The sequence below is a fragment of the Nicotiana tabacum genome, chromosome 19 (assembly GCF_000715075.1).
Source record: "Nicotiana tabacum cultivar K326 chromosome 19, ASM71507v2, whole genome shotgun sequence".
Taxonomy (NCBI): Eukaryota; Viridiplantae; Streptophyta; class Magnoliopsida; order Solanales; family Solanaceae; genus Nicotiana; species Nicotiana tabacum.
Window position 1 is genome coordinate 30,343,004 of NC_134098.1, and position 24,352 is coordinate 30,367,355.

Below are 24,352 nucleotides of genomic sequence, written 5' to 3' on the forward strand. Positions count from 1 at the left end.
GGGCGTTATGTATAACGGAAAATCTCGTCACATACGACGAAGACATAATACCCTTAGACAATTACTTTCCGGTGGAATTATCACAATTGACTATATAAAGTCAAAAGATAATATGTCGGATCCGCTTATAAAAGTCCTAACTAGAGAGGCGATTGAGAAGTCATCAAAGGGAATGAGACTATAGCCGAAGACAAGTAATTGTGGCGGTAACTCTACCTAGAAGACCGGAGATTCCAAGATCTAGGTTCAAGGAGATCAAACAAAGTCATTAATAACGGTTCAACATTGCCAAATAAAACTTTAGTCCATTCTCGTGATGAAGACAATATTCCATACCAAGGATAAAGCAATAAGACTTTTTAATGGTTTCTAAGTTTCATACGGGGTATATCAAATAATGTAATCTATGGGATAACATGTTTAGGAATCACCTATTTAACTGTGAAGTATAAGCCGCCTCAAGGAGAATTCTGTGAGGTCAGTTCTGTACGCACTTATGAACCAAGCTGTGTTCATGGATGAAACGATACAACAATGAGAACCAAAGACGGTTAAATGGTTGATTGTGTGACTTATGGCTGCCTAGGTATACACCAAAGTTTGATGGTTCAAAGATATCGAATCTACTGATTGACCGAGTATATCCGACATAAGTTCACTACGGAAAGTTCAAAGGGAAACCTACTTATTCAGATGCGATTAATCCTTGCTTGTAAATCACACAATTCTTTCATGCATGGATATTTTTTTCAGATAGCCATCCCCCATTCATGTGGGGGATTGTTGGGTTTTATTTAATTAAATAAAAAGGTGTGAACGGAAAATGAAATTGTGAATTGGTTCCTTTTACAAAGGAACTTTGTTCCTCATTGGATAGGACGAGGACAATTCTTGTGCTTCTATACAGAAGCGCTTACTTCTAGCTCTTAAAGAGTTGAGAAGAGAGCAAGCTTCATGTCGTCGTCGCTCGGCTTCGGATTCGCATTTGGATTTAGTCAATTATATGATTGATTGATAAATTTTTTGGACCAAATTTATTTTCCTTTTCCGTTATTTAATTTTCCCGATATTTTTTCGTGAAAATTTAACTTGAAAATTTTGCGGCATTATTTTTTCCAACGGTCAAATTCTTGACCAAACAGTCCATTTAACAAAAATTTAAATAATTTCTGCCGAATAGACTCCTCAAACGAATAGGCATCTTTGCAATTGTTGGAACTCAACTTCGTTGGATATAAATGCAGAGGATTAGCCTCATTTTTCAGACACCGAAATCTGCAAACTCTCCCTTCTCTCTTCTGTATTTTTGCATTATTTTTCAAAGCAAAAAGTAAGCATCAAGTGTGATTTACTCCGCCATTTGAGTTCGTCGAAATTCTGGGATTGTAGTGCCGGTATCACATAATAGTTATTCCGTTCTATCCTGGGAGGAATTAATCTGACACCTTGGGCAACTGTGAGGGGATTAAATTCCTTAAGGACAAGCAAACAACTTGTGGGCTCGGAATTATTTTATGTTTCTGTTTATTGCACTAACATTTTGTTGCTTCTTTGGTTTTCTGGTTTTGAACACAGTTGATAACAAAAAGTTCCTATGTAGCACACTTAAATTGAGCAAGGTGGCAGAGTTATTTCTTTCTTTAACCTGCATTTCCTTGAGTTGTTTATTGGTTGCATCATTTTGTTTCCAATCTCTTAAGATATTCCAAAGCTCAGTTGCTGGTAAGAACTGAACGTTCCTTTGCCTGATGAAGGAGCTGCGTAGGGAGATCTTATGTATCAACAGGAGTTTCTCTAAAATTATATATTCCTCATGCCCGGGTGAATACTGGTGAAATTCAATATCTCAAATACTATCTGCACAGATAGTGAGTGCTAGGGGCTAGTACTGATTGTAATTTAGACACTTTGGATGATCGAGTTAACAGAAAAACACGCCAATGAAAAGTGCAAAACATTTAAGATGTTTGTGGTTTGATACCAAACAAAGTTGTGATCAACTATATGAATCCTTTGTAACCACTCTGTATTCCAGTACTACTTTGCTTATAAAGAGTGTATGTACATACAAAGAGTTCTAGTTCATTATTCAATATGTAGTGTATGGTGGCTTTTGAGGGTTATTTGGAAGGCAAGCCTCTTAAAGTGTATGATTTTGATTGCACAGGTTGCTGGAAGTGATGTTGGTATTACCGCATTTCAGATGGACATAAAGGTATACACAACATATTGGATGTTTATCAGCAGCAAGTAGTTAAACTAGTTCAAACGGCAGAAATGATTTTGGTTTTTTTTGTTTGATCTTGTTAGGATCGGGAACCCGGGTGGTGCGGAATATAGCCAAACAACGGTATAATGGCAATAACAAAGACAATGGAAGTTGATAACAACGACAATTAGAGTAGATAAAGAAGACACAAATTTAACGTGGTTCGGTCAAAGTGACCTACGTTCACAAGCGGAGAGGAGCAATTTACTATAACAATAAGAGTACAAAATTAGAGTAAACACTCTAATTAATCCCAAATACCCTAAGAGAATAACCTCACAAGATCACTCCAAAGAAAGGGTTCACACAAGTGCTTTCCAACACTAACTCTCATACAAAGTACTCTTAATAAAGGAAGAAAAGAAGAAACAAGAAATGAAGACTCAAGTCTTGTTGGTGTGTCTAAAATGAACTAATAGCCTTCCCTTTTATAGGCAAAAAATTCTTGGCCTTTTAGGTGTAAAAAAAGAGATACAACTTGTGCAAATGATGTCCAACACACAATGTAATATTTTTGGGTCCCAAAGAATATTGCCAACAAAGTTTACACTTTGCAAAGATGCTTATGCTTATGTGAGATGGACTCCATTAGCCAAAATATTGGCCATAATTACAAATCTCTACCTTGGCCTAATTTTGGCTGATATAGTAAATTTTCTCCACCTTCTCCGCAAAAGCCCCAATGGGCATATGTCAAAATTTAATACCATCAAAATCAGACAAGTTGTCTGATACCGAAATTGTAGTAAGGCCTATAACAGTGGATCCCAATAAAGTATACAACGAACCATATCTGTGTGCTTTCATGATCACAAGAGCACCATGAGAAACTTTCAGAACTATACCTTCACCTGTGTACTTGCACCCAAGAGATTCTAGAGTGCCCAAAGAGATGAGATTTTTCTTCAAGTCAGGAACATGTCTAACATCAGTGAGAGTTCTCACCACACCATCGTGCATTTTGATTCGAACTGTACCTTTTCCAAAAACTTTGCAGGCAACATTGTTGCCCATCAAGACAACTCCACCTCCAATAGATTCATATGTGGTAAATAAATACCGATTGTGACACATATGATAAGAACAACCCGAATCTAAAATCCACTCATTGTTAGATTTGAAACTATTATTAGTTGCTAAAAAAATATTTCCCTCAGTTTCATCAGCAGCTACACTTGTTTCGGCAGTGTCAGTATTTTTGTGCTCATTTTTCCTTTCCTTATGCTTTTCTTTATTTTTCAACTTATAGCATTCGGAGATATTGTGACCTTTCTAATGACAATAGCGACACTCTAAATTATTGTATCTGGATATGGAGTCGGATTTGCCCCTAACAAACAAGCCAACTTCCGCTTGAGTTCCACTAGCTTCCCCAGTAATATCACTATCTATCTGTTCTTTTGATTTTAAGATAGATTTAATATCCTTATAAGAGATATTATCCTTTGCATAAAGCATAGTATCTCTTATATGCTTAAAAGATGGGGTAGAGAACAAAGCAGTAACACGACTTGATCCTCATCTTTAATTTCAGCATCTATATTACTCAAATCCATAAGAATGGAATCAAAGGTGTCAAGATGAGAGAGAATAGAGGTACCTTCACCCATACGAATTGTATAAAGCTTCTGCTTCAGGTAAAGTCTATTTTCTACCGTCCTCTTCATATATAAGGTTTTCAATTTTTCCCACATGCCTTTAGCTGTGGTTTCTACAGAAACTTCACGTAAAACCTCATTTGAGAGATTTAAAATGATACCTGCTTTTGCCTTTTTGTCTATGATGGCAAACTCCTCGTCCGTCATTTTATCCGGTTTCTTCTCCTTTCCTTGCAACGCCAAGTCTAAGCCATCCTGAATTAGGATAGCTTCCATCTTTAATTGTCACATTCCGAAGTTTGCACATCGGTCAAATTTCTCAACGTAGGTCTTTGTTAGAGTCATTTTGGCTATTGAAACTAACCCGGTTAGATCCGGCTCTGATACCAATTTGTTAGGATCGGGAACCCGGGTGGTGCGGAATATAGTCAAACAACGGTATAATGGCAATAACAAAGACAATGGAAGTTGATAACAACGACAATTAAAGTAGATAAAGAAGACACAAATTTAACGTGGTTCGGTCAAAGTGACCTACGTCCACAAGCGGAGAGGAGCAATTTACTATAACAATAAGAGTACAAAATTAGAGTAAACACTCTAATTAATCCCAAATACCCTAAGAGAATAACCTCACGAGATCACTCCAAAGAAAGGGTTCACACAAGTGCTTTCCAACACTAACTCTCATACAAAATACTCTTAATAAAGGAAGAAAAGAAGAAACAAGAAATGAAGACTCAAGTCTTGTTGGTGTGTCTAAAATGAACTAATAGCCTTCCCTTTTATAGGCAAAAAAGTCTTGGCCTCTTAGGTGTAAAAGAAGAGATACAACTTGTGCAAATGATGTCCAACACACAATGCAATATTTTTGGGTCCCAAAGAATATTGCCAACAAAGTCTACACTTTGCAAAGATGCTTATGCTTATGTGAGATAGACTCCATTAGCCAAAATATTGGCCATAATTACAGTTCGAAACTTGCTTATGACACTTTTTGCTTATTTCGTGCCAGGTAGGAGGAATTACGTTGCCAATCATGAAACAAGCTCTCTTACAAGCAAAAGATGGACGAAAGCACATTCTTGGTAATGATAAACTGCATGTAGTATCACACTCCTAAAAAATAGTTTCGACAAGCAACCAGTTTGTTTCACGTCATGTGATTGTGGTGCAGCACACTATTTGAGGTACATATGAAGGGCTACTAAACGGGGAAATGAAGTCAGTGTGTTAGCCAAATCATCAAGCATCAATTGTTAGGAATAAGCTCAGTCTACTCTGCAACAGATAGCTCATAGCTAGCAGCTATTATTGAACCCATTAAGGAAAATCTTAAAATATATCCTAAATTTGTCATGTCTAGTGCCATTAAGTAAGTTATGGCTACGTTCCCGAAATTCCTTCTCAGAAGCGCTGGAGTCCCCTAATACTGCTACTGATGGGCTTGTTAAGAAGCTAAGGTGATAATCAAGGTCACCCGAAAACGGCCTATTTATCATAAATAATAAGATCCTTGTGCTGTTGAAATTTTTGGACGTAAAGTATGGCTACATTCCTTAAATTCCTTCCCAGAAGCACTGAAGTCTCCCAATACTGCTCCTTAATGTGTTCACTAAGAAGCTTAGGCAATAATCAAGGTCCCTAAAACTTCCTATTTTTCATAAATAATAAAACCATACTGTTGAAATTCTTGGATGTAAAAAACAGTTTAAACTCAATGAACTAAAAAATGAAAAATATCCTTCAAAGGCAACTTTGCTCTTTTTTTAGATTTATATGTTTGTTACCTTTTAATTACTCCAAAAAAATAATAACTTATTTAAAAAGAATATACATGTTGTCTTTTACATTCTATTGAAGAGAAAAGACTTCATTACATTGCAGGAGGGGCACCCGCATTTCCACTATAACTAGTCCCCTAGAACACCATAATCAGCATATTAGTGATATATTACATATACAAAGTCCTAAAGCTTCCTCTAGCTACTATACCCCTGTTCAGGCTACTTCTATCCCTAATCTGAAAGATGATGTTGTGCAGCAGAATCAGGCAACTCTCCGTTGTTTGACACTAGTAATCTGATTAGTTTAAATCACTGTTATTAAAAGCCAAAGGATGAAGCAATGCGAAGCAGGCGTTATCGCTTCACAGTTGAAGCAATGCACTTCAGTGCAGCGATGCGAAGCAAGGGGTTATTGCATCACAGTTGAAGCTATGCGCTTCGGTGAAGTGTGCACTTCAAATAATGACTCACATAAATGATCCAAACGAAAAGCGGTTGGTTCTTTGATCTCAACTTTTAGAGGTTGGATTAATATCGACATTATAGTAAAAAGATGTTGAAATTAGTTATTTTTGTTACAATTTGATTATTAGTACAACAACAACAACAACAAAGCAACAATAAATGTGATCCCACAAGTAGGGTTTGGGGAGGGTAGTCTGTTTTGCAGCTTTATCCCTACCTTGTGTAGGCAGAAAGATTGTTTCCGATAGACACTCCGCTCAGAAAAAGCATAGTCACAACATTATTGAAAAGAAATACAGAAGTGGAGAAACCATGAAAAGGAAGCAGTAACACGAAGCACTACAAAAAGCAACAAGATACTAAGAATACTGAAGCAAAAGAAACAACCGGTAATAATAAGGATCTAAGTATAAGAAAGTAGGAGAATACTATTGATGCTACAGGTAGGATAAGGATAAACGCGTGACTACCTGCTAGTGTTTTACCCTAGTTCTCGACCTCCACACATTCCTATCAAGTGCCATGTCCTCGGTAAGCTGCAGATGTGTCATGTCTTGCCTTATCATCTCTCTTCAATACTTTTTTGGTCTTCCTCTACCTCTCCTCAGATCCACCATGGCCAACCTCTCACACCTTCTCACTGGGACAAATGGGCCTCTCCTCTTAATATGCCCGAACCATCTCAGCCTTAGTTCGCGCATCTTGTCCACCACGGAGGCTATTACTACCTTGTCATGAATGTCTTCATTCTTAATCTTATCTCTTCTAGTAGGCCCACACATCCATTTCAGCATCCTCATTTCCGCTACTTTCAACTTCTGGACATTCGAGCTCTTGACTGGCCAACACTCCGTCCCATACAGCATAGTCGGCCTAACAACCACTCTATAGAACTTACCTTTAAGTCGTGGTGGCACATTCTTATCACACAAGACACCGGATGCGAGCCTCCATTTCATCCACCCCACCCCAATACGATGGATGACATCATCGTCAATCTCTCCATTACCTTGGATTATTGTCCCAAGATACTTGAAACTTCCTCTCTTGGGGATGACTTGTGTCCCAAGCCTTACTTTCACGTCCGCTTCATGAGTTACGTCCACTGTACTTACACTCCTGGTATTCTGTCTTAGTTCTGCTCAACCTAAAACCATTAGACTCCAGGTTTGGTTTCCAGATCCTAGCGTTTTATATATGTTTTGCATTTTAATTTGATTATTAGTACTAACTTTATATATATTTTGTATTTTTAATTATCTGTAATTATGCGTTTCACTTCAAAGAAGCGTGGGCTTCACTTCTCGCTTTTTGCTTCAAGCTCAAAGAACCTTGTCGCTTGCGATTTTCGTTTTGAAAAATCCTAGTCTCAGAAGATACTTATTTCAGCTTCTAGGCTTTTCCTGACGTGTTAGGATAGTGCTTGTAGATAACACTTCCGGTATGCGACAACATTCTCCCCATGAAAGAGAGTTGCAACAGCTAAAATTCTTTTCAATATATAGTTTCTCCTTTAGTTTCTTTCCCTCTTGAAGTTTCTACATATTCTGCATTACTCCCTTCATCCCCTTCTATGTCGGCGCTTTAGTTCAGTACGTTTGTTAACGACATTCTACGTATATAATATATAATAATGGTAATAGCACATAAAATATTGGAGCAGTTGAATAGTTGCTTCATCTGGAAAATATAAGTCTTGGTATAGAAATTTGAATTGTTAGGTGAGATTTCATGAAAGTTTGAAAGCTGTTACACTGTAAATTTCAAGAGATGCTTCAAAAGTGGATTTTATCAACTGTGGCAGAGGAAGTATAACATTTAGCATACATATTGATGTCTGTTGTATTAGCATGTTGTGCATTTTGACATTTATCAGAATAATGAATCTCAAAGTTTTTTCTTTCAGAATTTTCTTCTGTTGATGACTTTCTATACAACTTCTCGAATTGCATTCTTCTCCTGATGAACTTGTTTTGGCTCTTTTAATTTGTGCTCTTCAGCTGAGATGTCAAAATGCTCGCCACCCCCTTCAAGAAAGCTCTCTAAGCATGCTCCGCTAATCCATGTTATGAAGGTCTGTTGTCCATCTGATGCTCGCTTCATCTGTAGTGGTGATTAAATGAACAGATTTCAATCATGTTTGTCAATGATTTCATAGGTTAAACCAGAAAAAATAAACCTCATCATTGGCTCTGGGGGGAAGAAGGTGAAGAGTATTATTGAAGAAACTGGTGTTGAAGCTATTGACACACAAGATGATGGCGTGGTCAGTTAGGGAGAAAAACTAAGTTTCTAGTTTTTGATTAGCATGTCAATTTGAATATTATAACTTTCAAAATCTTAATGAGGTTATTGCAGGTAAAAATAACTGCAAAGGACTTGTCAAGCCTGGAAAAGTCAAAAGCCATCATAAGTAGTCTAACGATGGTTCCAGTTGTTGGTGACATATATAGGTCTCCTCTCAATCCTACTTATTAAAGAGAACTTTATCATTATACTATCCAGAGATCTTTTTTGTAGCTTTGAGATCTGCATTACAGTTACTCAACATGTGCAACTCCTGGGCATCATTCTCGTACTTCACATATTTCTTGTGCCATTGATGCCTAAATTTCTAATTTATCAAATCTTTAAAACTGCTGAATTGTTTCTGGTTTTGATTAATTGCGCTTTTGTATTTCCCGTTTTTGCCTAATCAGGAATTGTGAGATTAAATCTATTGCACCTTATGGAGTTTTTGTGGAGATTGCGCCTGGACGAGAGGTATAATGTTTTGTCTACTCAAACATGTAAACAATAAGATGCTATTCTTTCTTATGTTTCATCTACTAGAAGTAATTGTCATGCTGACTCATTCGTTTGACACTGTTATTTATCATGCTTATTTGTAAAGATGATTGTTTCTCCTGTCCAAAAATTTCAGCATCAGGGTGCTCTTCTAATTATTGCAATTATGTTTAATTCAGGGATTATGCCATATCAGTGAGCTGAGTGCAAATTGGCTAGCCAAGGCTGAAGATGTAAGCTCACAAGTCACTTATATGTTATTGCATTTAACAATTCGAATGGTCATGATAAAATAGTATAACCTGTTTCCTAATTACAGGCTTTCAAAGTAGGAGACCACCTGGATGTCAAGCTCATTGAGGTTGAGCTCTCTTTCCTTTACATCTAGAACACTGCTAATTATGGTTTTCCTTTGACAACTGTCTATGTGATGCTGCTTTTTTGTCACTTTTGCTTTGCACTAACTAATGCGTCTCTTACCTGTCTTGGGTGGAGAATGATTTTTGATGTGGATTCTTCAAATCATATGTAATCTTGCAAAGCAAGTATTACCTTAATATCTTTACTGTACCTTATATTTGGTAATACAGCACTGTATTCAGCCTTGAGATACCTGGTAAGGTAAATATATTCCCGCCGTTTCAGCTTATGTGACACATTTTCCTTATTAATCTGTTCCAAAAAGAATGACACATTCTATATTTGTAAACAATTCAACTTTAAACTTTACATTTTACACATTTTACCCTTAACGAGAAGCTTTTATAGCCACACAAATGTTATGGAATGTCTAAGACCACAAGTTTCAAATGGCTTATAGCCACACAAATATTATGGTATGTTTAAGGCCACAAGCTTCAAAAGTCTTCATATTTTGTAACTCCATGCCGAGTCAAATATTAATTAACCTCTTCAGTTGTAAAACTTTGGATTTAGAAAGCTTCGATGGTTTCTCCGCTTCTTTCTTGTGCTGGTCCTTTTCCATCTTTTAGTTGGTAGCCCCTGCAATGATGATTTGAATTGTCCGTTTAAGATAGGTTAAATTAAACATGTAGGAGTCATGCTCAAACTTATTCTCGTATGGTTGCACTGTGCTCATAAGAATGTAGTGTTACAAATCGTTTATGGTCTTTGAAGAATGTTGTGTCATACTTATGACTGTTGATTAACATAGCAAACTTGAGGGCTGCAGAAATGCTCAGGAGTCTTCGAAGACTGTTAAGTTTTCCATTATTACGTAATGGTATCAAATCTTTATGAATGACATTTGTTGTTTCCTTGGCTTCCTTCACGTAAAACTAAGGTTTTTAGTCATTTGGCACTTCAAGATACAAAATAAATTTGATGGCTTGCACTTCCAACTTCTTGCTTAAATATAACTGATGCAAGACATCTTGTCCTCATATGTTACGTGACTTGCTTCACGATTTTCCAAATGTATCTTTCTATCCCTTAGGGTTTCGGAGATGTCCTCATTTAATACTTATATTTTTTTTCCTGGCAATTGGTTGCCTAGAAATTGATGAAGTTTTCTCTTCGCCCTGCCTACAGTTCTCATTTAAATTGTAGACCTTTAGAATAGGGAAAGCTCAAGGAGATGAAATCCTTTCTTTTCTCATCTCCTCCGCTCACAAGCTTCACCATATTTTCTTTGTTCTCCTTGATTGAGAAGGACAAGATCCCATCTGAATCTATGTATACATTCTGGCACGGTCTACTAAAGCTTTGATATAAAAAACCTTTATATAGATGCAGATGCCTGAGCTAATTTTTTCTTCACTGGTGCATTATGTCTTGAAATTGTAGTGAACTTTTCTCATTTTCTTACATTTTCCCTTGGATAAAGCGAGATCTATGGATTCTTCTTCTGGAGTCAAGGCTAATTCATTAAGTTATTTTGGATACTGATATACTACTCCAATGACTGAATTATCTATTGTTTACCAAGTTTTGGTACTTCGCATAAGGAAAGGTAAGCTTCTGTGCAAGGATGTTCGCAAAAGCATAGGTATCTAGTTTGGTAGACCATAAGAATGGAAACTTTGGGTGGTTGTCTGCTCCCCATATTCTGTAGGACCTAGTGGCTTGTCCCCCATTCTCTCTATCTATCTATATATCTATCTATCTTTGTTTAAAACTTGGGGGGGGGGGGGGGGGGCTCTACTGCATTGTGATTCTCAGCTTTGCTCAATACTTACTAGCTCCAGTGTCATTTGTCATTTCTGTTATAGTATTCAGAAGAGTACATGTCCTTGCATTATGATTATTAATCCACACAGATGGATATGGAACTTGTTTCTTATGGACCCTATTACTACGATCTGCTGGGGTGTTGGTCGGTTACTAACTTTGAGACTGACAGTTCCCTAAATAAGTTCAACCAAATGTTATGGCTTCTTATGTTGCAAAGTCATGCTTTTATTTTCTTGCAGATAGTGGTGAAAATTTAAACTGTTGTGAAGTCTGAATTTTTCGAATTAGTTGTTTAGCCTGTTAACTTGGTATTAATGGATTTAATCTGTTAAAGGTGCAAGCAGTCAGTAGTTTCAGGTTTTATGTGTTTTTCATAGATGTTTCTAAATGCTCGACAGAAAAAGATAAAGTGAAAGTGTCTGGGGAGGAGAATTTGTATCTCTTCCTCTGTTCCTGGCTTTAGATTTGTATTCTTCTAAGTTATGATTGAGTTTTAGAAATTTGAATTTGGCCTACTAAACGATCTCTCTTCTGGTTGAAGTTGTGGTTTTACTAAATCAGCCAACCTTAATATTCAAATTAGTTTGTTGTGAGGTTGTTTCTTGCTAGTATTTCTTTCCAGAATGCAAGTAAGAGCACATGTATTTAGCATCTTTTAGCGAGTGCATATGAAACCTTTAACAATTGATTACTTATAATAAAAAATGGAAATCAGAAGCAGTTGACATTTTGAGATCTTGTCTCATTACAGATCAATGACAAGGGGCAACTTCGTTTGAGCCGGCGTGCATTACTCCCTGATCCAGAGCCAGAGAAGCAAAGTACAAAGCCACGCAATGCTAGCCTTTCAAATGACAATGTAGTTTCACCAAAAGCTTCAGATAAGGGTAAACCTAAGAAAGCTGTGACTGTATCAAATGATGGTTCAGCATCAAAAAGTGCGGAATCTCTCAAGGACAAAACAGTTACTATGAAGTTATCAAGCCCAGGGAAAGAAGCAGCCAAGAGATTAGTAAGTCCAGAAAAGGATGGACCAGACAAGCCCCAAATGAAGAAAAGTGGCGGCAACATCTCCAGCAAAAGTGGAAATGCAGTAGTCAATGGAGAGGCAAAAGTTGTATAATAAACCTATACGATGGGAGAGTGATTCAGAACCATTTTTGAAAATGTCGCAGGTGTCTGCTGTCCTCTCAGATGGAAATAAAAGGTGCCTGTATTCTTCATGATCAATGTCCTTTCATTTGCTAATCCCCAGAAATATGAATTATTCTTTTTTTGTCCATTTGAATGTAAATAAGCTAATATACCTGTTTAGATCTAAGCTATAAATGTTATATCGTTTCAAGTATATCAGTTGCATAAAGGGTAGCACTTGCTGGATGCTGTCAGGTTAGACTAGTATATAGTAAATAGAAATTTAAATTCTCTTTGGTGATTTTGGCCTTTCAGAAGTTGTCTTCATGCTGTGAAGAACCTGATATGGATATTGTTTTCATGCCTGGATCTCTTTCCATACATTTAGCCATTGTAAGAAAGCATGGCATCGTTGGTACTAGCTTTGCTTATGTGACATCTTTTTATGTGCAGAGAATAGGGACTTCAGAAGAGTTGAGTGATTGGTTTGGCTGAAGTTCAAACATAGTTCTTTTTGCTCCGTGAAACTGAGAGGGGTTATGATTCAAGCTTTGGCGTGAGATTTAGCAGGTTTTGTTCTGACGGGTTTAACAGTGGAAGAAAATCTAAATGGAGTAATTTTCTTGGCATGCATCCCGTGATCGAGATACATGGTTCTGAGAGATCAGTACGATCAGTCTCTATACATCAATGAAGTATTTTTTTTTTCTTCTCTGCTGTAACTGCTATGCATGATTGAAGTTAGGAACTGCAAGCTGCCAGAGCCCAGCAAATTAAACTTGAAGCCAAGTACTAAGATTTAGGTGCCATTGTCCTGGAAATCTTCGGTTTCTACCAGAAATTCCAGGTTCACAGCCGTAGTATTGGATGTAATACCTTGAAGCTACCAACAGATGGTCGATGCTACTAAAGTCCACTTCATTTGATATACATAAATATATACATATATGTATGTTGGGCAGTGTTCTTTATGCTTGTACAAATATCAGATATGATAATTACAGGAGTACCGACTTGTGCGGGACCTACAGAGACTGTCTGTTAGTGTGCTAATGTCGCTGCTCCCAGATATCTTTATCTTCGTCTGCGTATAGCAAATTTCCAAAGTCGGTACGTCTAGTTTTTTATGTCAAAATGTTGCAGACCTCATTTCACATTGGAAACCAAAAAAGGAAAAACAACACGAAATTAAGCTAAGAGAAACCTACGCTATTCTAGTGATTAGGCTAACTGATTCATTGATAATCTGAATATCGTGAAAAAGATACATTTATACTCTAGCTAGCTGATGACTCACGCAGGAATTATTGGATTTATAATTCTCCCAACAGAATCTGACAAGCTTTGATTGCAAGATTAGTAGAATTTAAATGTCCTTGGCCTCTTTATAAGATAACACAGTTTATACACATTCCATTTCCTGCGATTACATCATGTAAATGCCGTGCCAAATTAAAATGACCCACTATGTTTATGGGAGCCTAAGATGAACAAAGCAGGACAAATATAATTGACTTTTATCGAACAAGAGGTAAAGCTCATCAGATGACAGAGAGGAAGTTGACGTCCTACCTTGCACGTTCGCCACCCCTATACCTGTATTTGCTAAAATAGTAACATAAAAGAAGCTTGAGTACAGTGTGCTTGGTACGTGACATTGTTTACCCTTAAAATGAGTAACAACTAAATTTATACGGGGTTTAAATGATACATAATTTAATTTAACACGAATGATCAAAGAAACAACAAATAATCGAATTGAAAGAAAGCAAAATGATCAAACCAAATGTGATAAAATAACTAAGCGTGGCGTTAGGTTCGAATGCTAGAAACTGGTTCCAATCGAGCCCTCGGGAGGGCGCTCGATTTCAGTTGAATGAGATAATAGTTGAAGAACACTTGAACAATTGCTAAAATACAAAAGTAAAATTTATTGCTTTGATATGCGCGCCAACAATGGTGAAAAAATAAAAAGGTTCTCCCATTTATATAGTAGGGGAGTTTAAACCTCAGTACAAGTCTAAATAAGGTAAAAATCATTTTCTTCCTTTTTTCCCAGTAAAACATGATCCACAGTTAAAATCAGGCGTGATCTGCGCCGTAATATCGGTTGATGGCGGATATTTCGACTCCTCGTTTGTCCTCTTTAACCGTCTTCCCTTTAACCTCGATTCTTTGTTTCGCTCGAGCTTGATTCTTCCCATGTTTGGCAATGCCAGATTTCCGACATATCATTCGTCCCCCGGGATCCGATCTGTGGGCACCCTCGGCCTTACCCGAGCCAACGTCGAATCACGCTGTTCCTCGTTTCTTCATCGGAAAATTAGGGGTAGCTTTATCCCCGATTTTACCCGTGCACAGTGCATCGACCTCTTAATTCTGATCTCGGGACACATGTTGTAGTGTCCATTCCTTGAACTGATGTAACGTCACTTGTAATTTATCCAAGTTTCTCCGCATCCGGTCTTCTTTTACTTCAAATGTTCCATTAACTTGGTTAACAACGAGGAGGGAATCGCACTTGGCTTCGATCACCTCAGCCCCCAGGCTCTTAGCCAGTTTTAGACCTGCAATCATAGCCTCATATTCGGCTTCATTGTAAGTCAATTTTACAGTTCTAATAGATTTCCTTATTACATTACCCGTGGGTGCTTTTAGTACAATTCCCAACCCGGACCCTTTCGCGTTGGACGCACCATCCATGAATAGGGTCCATACTCCCGAGCTAGTCCCCGAGGCAAATAATAATTCTTTCTCGACCTCGGGGATCAAGGCCGGTGTGAAATCGGTCACGAAATCTGCCAAAATCTGAGACTTTATAGTTGTTGGAGGTTTGTACTCAATATCGTACACGCTAACCTCTATGGCCTATTTTGCTAGCTAACCTGAAAGCTCGGGTTTATGCATAACATTTCTTAGCGGATACGAGGTCACGACACATATAAGGTGACATTGAAAGTATGATTTTAGTTTCCTAGATGCGCTTAACAAGGCAAATGCCAATTTCTCTAGGTTTAGGTGCCTCGTTTCGGCAGCACCTAGGTTTCTACTAACATAATAGATAGGAAGTTGCGTACCTTCTTCTTTCCGGACCAGGACACCACTTACCGCTACCTCGGGGACTGCCAAGTAAAGGTACAGTCGCTCGTTCGCCTTCGGGGTGCGCAGCAAAGGAGGACTTGATAAGTATCGTTTGAGTTCTTCAAAAGCCTTTTGGAATTACGGGGTCTAGTAGAAGCCGTTCTTTTTCTTTAGTAGCGAGAAAAATTGGTGGCTGTTATCTGATGACCTAAAAATAAATCGGCCCAATGCGGCTATTATCCCGGTCAGCCTCTGTACCGCCTTTATGCTTGTACAAATATCAGATTGATAATTACAGGAGTACCGACTTGTGCGGGACCTACAGAGACTGTCTGTTAGTGTGCTAATGTCGCTGCTCCCAGATATCTTTATCTTCCTCTACGTATAGCAAATTTCCAAAGTCGGTACGTCTAGTTTTTTATGTCAAAATGTTGCAGACCTCATTTCACATTGGAAACCAAAAAAGGAAAAACAACACGAAATTAAGCTAAGAGAAACCTACGCTATTCTAGTGATTAGGCTAATTGATTCATTGATAATCTGAAAATGGTGAAAAAGATACATTTATACCCTAGCTAGCAGATGACTCACGCAGGAATTATTGGATTTGTAATTCTCCCAACAGAATCTGACAAGCTTTGATTGCAAGATTAGTAGAATTTAAATGTCCTTGGCCTCTTTATAAGATAACACAGTTTATACATATTCCATTTCCTGCGATTACATCATGTAAATGCCGTGCCAAAATAAAATGACCCACTATGTTTATGGGAGCCTCTTTGAATAAGATGAACAAAGCAGGACAAATATAATTGACTTTTATCGAACAAGAGGTAAAGCTCATCAGATGACTGAGAGGAAGTTGACGTCCTACCTTGCACGTTCTCCACCCCTATACCTGTATTTGCTAAAATAGTAACATAAAAGAAGCTTGAGTACAGGGTGCTTGGCACGTGACATTGTTTTCCGAGTAAAAATTAAATTTGTACGCGGTTTAAAGGATACATGATTTAATTTAACACGAATGATCAAAAAATAGCAAATAATCGAATTAAAAGAAAGCAAAACGATCAAACCAAATGTGATTAAATAACTAAGCCTGGCGTTAGGTTCGAATGTAGAAACTGGTTCCAATCGAGCCCTCGGGAGGGGCCTCGGTTTAAGTTGAATGAGATAATAGCTGAAGAACACTTGAATAATTGCTAAAAAATAAAAGTAAACTTTATTGCTTTGATATGCGTGCTAACAGTGGTAAAAAATTGAAAAGGTTCTCCCATTTATATAGTAGGGGAGTTTAAACCCTAGTACAACTCTAAATAAGGTAAAAATCCTTTTCTTCCTTTTTTTCCCAGTAAAACACGATCCGCAGTTAATATCGGGCGTGATTCGCGCCGTAATATCCGGTTGATGGCGGATATTTCGACTCCTCGTTCGTCCTCTTTAACCGTCTTCCCTTTAACCTTGATTCTTTGTTTCGCTCGAGCTTGATTCTTCCCATGTTTGGCAATGCCCGATTTTCAACGTATCATTCGTCCCCCGGGCTCCGATTTGTGGGCACCCTCGGCCTTACCCGAGCCAACGTCGAATCACGCTGTCCCTCGTTTCTTCATCGGAAAATTGGGGGTAACTTTATCCCCGATTTTACCTGTACACAGTACATCGACCTCGTTATTCTGATCTCGGGACACATGTTGTAGTGTCCATTCCTTGAACTGATGTAACGACACTTGTAATTTATCCAAGTATCTCCGTATCCGGTCTTCTTTTACTTCAAATGTTCTGTTAACTTGGTTAACAACGAGGAGGGAATCATACTTGGCTTCGATCACCTCAGCCCCCAGGCTCTTAGCCAGTTCTAGACCTGCAATCATAGCCTCATATTCGGCTTCATTGTGAGTCAATTTTACAGTTCTAATAGATTTCCTTATTACATTACCCGTGGGTGCTTTTAGTACGATTCCCAACCCGGACCCTTTCGCGTTGGATGCAACGTCCATGATTAGGGTCCATACCCCCGAGCTAGTCCCCGAGGCAAATAATAATTCTTTCTCGACCTCGGGGATCAAGGCCGGTGTGAAATCGGCCACGAAGTCTGCCAAAATCTGAGACTTTATAGTTGTTGGAAGTTTATACTCAATATCATACATGCTAACCTCTATGGTCCATTTTGCTAACCGACCTGAAAGCTCGGGTTTATGCATAACATTCCTTAGCGGATACGAGGTCATGACACATATAAGGTGACATTGAAAATATGGTTTTAGTTTCCTAGATGCGCTTAACAAGGCAAATGCTAATTTCTCTAGGTTTGGGTACCTCGTTTCGGCAGCACCTAGGTTTCTACTAACATAATAAATAGGAAGCTGCGTACATTCTTCTTCCCTGACTAGGACACCACTTACCGCTACCTCGGAGACTGCCAAGTAAAGGTACAACTGCTCGTTCTCCTTCGGGGTGCGCAGCAAAAGAGTACTTGATAAGTATCGTTTGAGTTCTTCAAAAGCCTTTTGGAATTACGGGATCCAATAGAAACCGTTATTTTTCTTTAGTAGTGAGAAAAATTGGTGGCTCTTATCCGATGACCTAGAAATAAATCGGCCCAATACGGCTATTATCCTGGTTAGCCTCTGTACCGCCTTGATGTTGTCAACCTCGGTGATATCTTCTATGGCCTTTATTTTATCCGGTTTGATCTCTATTCCTTGGTTAGATACCATAAAATCGAGGAACTTGCCTGAGCCGACTCCGAAGACACACTTCTCCGGGTTCAGCTTCATGTTGTATTCCCATAGTATGTCGAAGGTTTCCTGCAAATGTTTCAAATGGTCCTCTGCTCGCAGGGACTTAAATAACATATCGTCAATATAAATCTCTGTTGATTTCCCTATCTGTTCCTCGAACATTCGTTTAACTAGGCGTTGATATGTGGCACCTGCATTTTTTAACCCAAATGGAATCATGTTATAACAATAAGTGCCGAACTTAGTTATGAAAGAAGTCTTCTCTTGGTCGCCCGAGTCCATCCGTATTTGGTTGTACCCGGAATAGGCATCGAGAAAGCTCAGCGTCTCGTTCCCAGCCGTTGCATCCATCATTCGGCCGATGTTAGGCAAAGGAAACAAATCCTTCGGCCATGCCTTATTCAAGTCCTTATAATCTACACACATTCTAAGCTTATTTCCTTTTCTAGGTACGACGACTACGTAGCTAGCCAATCCAAGTCTTTAACCTCCCGAATGGAACCTATTTTTAAGAGCTTAGATACCTCGTCTTTGATGAATGTGTGCTTGATTTCGGACTGTGGCCTCCTTTTCCGTTTGACCTGGTGGAATTTTGAATCCAAGCTCAATTTGTGAGTTGTTATCTCTGGCGGGATTCCTGTCATATCTAAGTGGGACCAGGAAAAACAATCGGCATTAGCTTTAAGGAAATCAATGAGTTTTTTCCTCAGCTCAGGGGTTAATTCCGTGCCCAGGTATACCTTTCTATCCGTCAGGAGCTCGATCAATATGACTTGTTCCAGTTCCTCGATTGTGGACTTGGAGGCATCAATATCATCAGGTGCTATAAAGGATCTCGGGACCCCGAAGTCATCTTCCTCGTCCGTTGGGCATTCCTTCTATTTTTCCGGCTCGGTCGGGGTCGGGCCCAGTGATTGCTATTCAGTGCCTTTCTCTTCGACTAGTCCCTCACTTTTTGATGTCATGATTGCGGGCACTAGGCTCACTTCCTCGACAACGAACATCTCATTTGCGTCCGGTTGTTCCACATAGACCGTTTTGATTCCACTTGGGGTTGGAAACTTCAACGCTTGATGCAAGGTCGAAGGCGATGCCCTCATGTTGTGTACCCATGGTCTCCTAAACAAGGCGTTGTATCTCATATCCCTCTCAATTACATAGAAATTTGTCTCCTGGGCGGTTCCGACTGTGTTGACCGGTAGAGTGATTTCACCCTTCATTGTCTCGCACGCCATATGGAACCCGTTCAATACTCGAACTGCTGGTATGATTTAATCCAAGAACCCCAGTTGTTCCACGACTCTCCATTGGATGATGTTGGCCGAGCTACTTGGATCAATTAACACCCGCTCAACTCGGGATTTATTAATAAGTACCAGTACATCGTTGTAAGGTTGAATGACGCCCTCGGCATCCTCGTCGCTGAATGAGATGGATCCCTCCGGAACGTAGTCTCGAGTTTGTTTTTCTCTTGTGATAGAAACTTTGGTGTATTTTATCATTGGCCCGTGTGGAACATCCACTCCTCCAATGATCATGTTAATCATATGTTGAGGTTCTTCCTACTCGATTTGTTTGTTGGTGTCCCTATTTTTGAAATGGTTTTTGGCCCACTCACTTAGGAATTTCCCGAATATGCCTATTGTTGAATAGATGAGCCACTTCTTCCTTTAATTGTCTGCAATCCTCAGTTCTGTGACCATGAGTACCGTGATATTTACATATCAAGTTGCGATCCCTCTGTGCGGGATCGGACTGGAGCGGCCTTAGCCATTTGGTCTCCTTGATGCGACCGATGGCTGACACTATACTCGTTGTATCCACGTTGAAGTTATATTCTGATAGTCTCGGGGTATCTATGCCCCTGGTTGATCTGTCAAAACCGTTTCTATTCACCAAACTTCCATTGCTCGGACCCTGGTCATTTCTCCTATCATTCTTGGTCGGGTAGAGGTTGGGTCTTGATAGAATGTATGAGTCCACCAAACTGTATAGAGACCTGGTCCTATACCAGTTCCCACAGAAATAGCTAATGAACCGGTAAGTAAATGACACGAGAGATTTTTACGTGGAAAAATCCCTGCTCAAGGGGATAAAAATAAAACCACGACCTATACTGGTAGGATTTTAACTTCACTACTGAGCAATCTTTAGATTACAACCTAGGAATTAAACTCTTAATCCCTCAATAATTTGCATTACACCTATTACAAAGACTTCAACTCATGACTAACTCTAGTCATGACACAAACACTAAGGGTTTATGGTTTTCCAAGGTTCCTAATTAAAGCTTCTAAATAAGCAAAGTAGGAATTACAATAAAGAACAAATACAAAGTTACAACTCAACTAAGAACATATAAAAGACTTGTTGTAGGAACTGGTCCGTAGTAGTGTTGTACTTTGTTCTTGATGCACTTATGACTTCAATACTTGATTATCAGATCTGGAGTGCTTGAATCAATTCAATAAGTGTTCAAGTGATGTTTTGTTATAATGCTTCTTGTTAATATCCTTTGAATGACATCACTTGGATGATGTAAACACTTGGTTGGTAAAAAGCCCTTCCCAATGGGAAGTGACTGCTGCACTGTTTCTGCACTGTAGCATGTACAGTGTAGGCAGTCACTTTCCAGTTGTAGAGTTGACTTCGTACTGCTGTCAGGGAAGCTCCAAGGGATCAGTTCTTAGGGGGAACTAGAGAAGGAAGGCTTGTAGGAGGCAACAAGAGTGTTGAGAATAAGGCAATCCGAGCATTTGCGGACATTTGCTCTGCGAGCAGTTTCTCTCTCAGGTTCTCCACCTGTTGCCTGAGCTCAACTTTTTTTTAGACAGACGAGCAACTTCTTCACTTGATGAACTGGAGGGTCCTGGTGCTGCTATAGCCTGACTAAGCTGAGTCTAAATAATGACGTTCCTTGCCTTCAGCTTCCTGATCTCCTTTGTGGCACTATTCTGGGCGTTGATTAGCTGTGAGATCGTCGAAGTGCTTCCCATTCCTCCAACCTTTTCAATACATTCACATTCATCCAGTGTAGTTTTTAAGAAGGTTTGTTTCCTGGTCCCCATCTTGGGATTTCCTAAGGGTACATCAAAGAACTTGAAGACACGCGTGAGAAGAAAGCCATACGAAAGTCCATGGTTCCCATATTTGAAAGCTGCCACTTTTTGTATATGTTCAATCATAATGGCAGGCAAGTTGATAGAACAGAACTCATCTAATGCTTCCATTAAGTATAAATCAGACCTGGAAGTAATGGACCTTCTTTCAGCACGAGGGAGCAGAACCTTGTTAACCAACTCGAACAACAGTTGGTACACAGGAAGTAGAGCCTTCTCGTGTACCCGTTCCCCATGCTGAATAGCTTTTTCTTTCACAATGACGCGCCTAAAATTAGAGCCACAAGCACCTCTCACAGATGACAACCCTTCAGATGGAACCTTGAGAATGTCCCCCAACACAGTAGCGTCCAATACCATATCCACTCCATTCACTAAAACATAGATGTGGTCATCTTCAATAGTGAAGAGGTCGGCATAGAAGCTTTTGACCTCATCCTCATATACTTTGGCCACATCCTCTTTGAACAGATGCCCCCACTGCTGAAATTTCACCATCTCAAGAATTTGTCTCATACCCGCCATTTCAGAAATCTCTGGGTCAAAAGTGCGACCCCACAATACCTTTTGATGTCTCAACCTTTCTTGCCCTAGTACACTTACACTTTTCACCTTTTTTACAGAACTTGATTCCCCAACAGCTTCCAACTTCCTTTTGCCAGACCTGCCAATGGACTTGCCCTTATCACTTGATTTTACCAGAATATCATCATTAGACACAGATTCTTCCTCCCCAACTTGCTTAGACTTGACACTTCCTTTCACAGACTTTTTACTTGGTTTTTCAACAACTTCCTTTGAAGCACTCTCAACAGATTATTTTTTTTTTCTGAGATCTCTTAACCAGGGAACTTGGTTCCTCTTGAGCATCCTCATCCACCTCTACTACTGGAATATTTTTGTCACACATAATTTTCCCTTCTTTCATCAGCCTCTTCTTCTTCTTCTTGCTACTCCTTCTGCTTTTCTTTAGGGCAGACTTAAAAGCCTCCTTCTGTTGCAACCTTATGGTAGGTCACTTAGAAGGGGGCTCATGAGTGACCACGGGCTTTCTAATCTTGAAGCGAGCACTGAGAACCACATCATCCTGAGCATTCTTATCACTAGGTCTCACAACAGGAGGGATAGACTCCAACGGCTCAGTGTCAAAGTGAGGAGAAGGATCAGGGTCAAAGCTGACCTGGGAAGATAATTCCTGACCTGTTTCCTCAGGGATGGGATTAGGTTCATCAGCAGGGTTCCCAATAGCTTCTTCAGGTGCAGGTGGTTCAAAGAGCACCATTGTTCCTTTTTCTCCTAAGAGCGGAGTCCCTTCCCCCTGAGACTCAGACATGGTAGAAGGTCCTTCATCCACCAGTCCCTCAGCAGCAATAGCCAATATGTTTTCAGCGGCCTCTTTTTCCTGAGACTCCATGGGAGCAACAGTGTCCAAGACTGGAGAACTTATGTACTGATCAATATCTTCCTCAAAACCCCCTTTTTCTTGTTGAGTTTCACCCTCTTTTTCATCCTTGTTCTGGTTTTTGAGAATATCAGGCAACAGAGAAGAAACAGTGTCGACTTTTGAGGCTTCTGAGTCCTCAACAGTTAACGAAGGAATAGGGTCAGATGGTGTGGTGAGAGAGATAAGAGGTGAAAGGGAATCAGGTTTGGATATATCGGTGTCAGTAATAGTTGAAGAGGGGATTTTTTGTGGTGTTTCGAATGTGGCAGATGAGTCAAAGATGTTACCTTCTAAGGTGGGTAGGGTATCTTGCTCTTCAGCCATAGTAGATAGTTAGGTTGAAGATTCTGGAAGGATGGAGAGAGAGAGAGAGGGATGATCGCTCAAGGTTAGGAATGAAGGGGTTTTAAGGAAGGAAAGGATAATTATGAGGGAAGAGAGAAACGGGTTCTGAAACGACGGTAGGTTTGTGGGAAGATGCACTGTTGCAGAGGGAAGTGAAAAGATTTGAAAAAAAAGACGTGATATACAAGGTCTGAAAAGGTGGATGACGTGGCAGTTAATTTTGTTTCTTTTGAGATACGCATGAGAAAAACACAAGACTACTAACATGTGGTACAAGAACTAGGTTCTTGAACGGTCTTTTTAAAAAGATTTTCAACTCTCTTTTGCTGCTCATACATTGTTCCTTTAGCTTCTATAATCATCATGCATGTTTACCTGCAACGATATAGAAGTGAGTTAAGCTTGGCCAGAAAACACTTTAGCTAGATTTACATGAACGTAATTTTCATAGCCATAAGGAAGGGAATCAGGTTCTCAATTTGGCTTGATTAACCCCAGTGCCATCCTATTTCTCTCAAAATGTTCCCTGCTTAGAGCTTTGGTGAAGATATCTGCAATTTGATCTTCTGTACTATAGAACTTCATGCAAATAAGCCCCTTCTCCGCGTTGTCTCTGAGAAAATGATGTCTCACATCAATGTGCTTGGTTCTCTTGTGTTGGACCGAGTTCTTTGCTGTGTTGAGTGCCCTGGTGTTGTCATATAACAGAGGTACACAGTCAGCGTATACCCCAAAATCCTCTAATTGTTGTTTGATCAACAAGAGCTGAGCACAGCAGGACGCTGCAGCAACATATTCTGCTTCAACTGTTGAGAGAGCTACTGAATTTTGCTTCCTTGTACCCCATGAAATCAGACAAGATCCTAGGAAATGATCTATTCCAGATGTGCTCTTCCCGTCCACAAGGTAACCTGCATAGTCAGCGTTAGCATAACCAACAAGAGTAAAGTTGTCACCTGAAGGGTAATACAGAACCAGGTCCTGTGTTCCCTTAAGATATCTCAGAATTCTTTTAGCAGCTTTTAGATGAGATTCCTTGGGATTTGATTGAAACCTTGCACATAAACCCACACTGAATACAATATCTGGCCTGCTGGCAGTGAGGTAGAGGAGTGATCCAATAATGCCTCGATACATTATTTGATTTACAGGAGATCCAGATTCATCCATGTCTAGCTTGGCGCCAGTGGCAATGGGGGTGTCAATCACCTTTTATGCTTTCATATCAAACCTCTTCAAAAGTTCCTTGATATATTTCTGCTGACTAATACAAGTTCCCTTCGTGGACTGCTTTACTTGAAGACCCAAGAAAAAGTTCAGCTCCCCCATCATGCTCATCTCAAACTTACTTCCCATAAGTTTTGCAAATTCCTCACAAAGTGAGTCAGC

General features: G+C 39.4%; 2 protein-coding genes across 3 annotated transcripts in view; one reads left to right on the top strand and one right to left on the bottom strand.

The window, feature by feature from the left end:
• The window catches only part of LOC107782252 (putative polyribonucleotide nucleotidyltransferase 1, chloroplastic), a 64,215-nt gene extending 51,030 nt beyond the window's left edge, over nucleotides 1–13,185 (top strand). The window contains exons 16-25 of one of the 2 annotated variants that reach the window (XM_075239809.1): nucleotides 2,168–2,215; nucleotides 4,883–4,955; nucleotides 8,120–8,193; nucleotides 8,278–8,385; nucleotides 8,478–8,572; nucleotides 8,819–8,882; nucleotides 9,086–9,139; nucleotides 9,226–9,267; nucleotides 11,851–12,306; nucleotides 12,687–13,185. In XM_075239809.1, coding sequence (XP_075095910.1) covers nucleotides 2,168–2,215; nucleotides 4,883–4,955; nucleotides 8,120–8,193; nucleotides 8,278–8,385; nucleotides 8,478–8,572; nucleotides 8,819–8,882; nucleotides 9,086–9,139; nucleotides 9,226–9,267; nucleotides 11,851–12,222 — 930 coding nt within the window. In that variant the 3' untranslated portion in view covers nucleotides 12,223–12,306; nucleotides 12,687–13,185. The remainder of the gene's footprint in view (nucleotides 1–2,167; nucleotides 2,216–4,882; nucleotides 4,956–8,119; nucleotides 8,194–8,277; nucleotides 8,386–8,477; nucleotides 8,573–8,818; nucleotides 8,883–9,085; nucleotides 9,140–9,225; nucleotides 9,268–11,850; nucleotides 12,307–12,686) is intronic. The other variant, XM_075239810.1, reaches the window with a different exon arrangement.
• Nucleotides 13,186–23,437: 10,252 nt separating this feature from the next.
• LOC142173426 (secreted RxLR effector protein 161-like) lies at nucleotides 23,438–24,133 on the bottom strand. Its single transcript, XM_075239013.1, has one exon. The coding sequence runs from the start codon at nucleotides 24,131–24,133 to the stop codon at nucleotides 23,438–23,440; it is 696 nt and encodes a 231-aa protein (XP_075095114.1).
• Nucleotides 24,134–24,352: the final 219 nt, after the last annotated feature.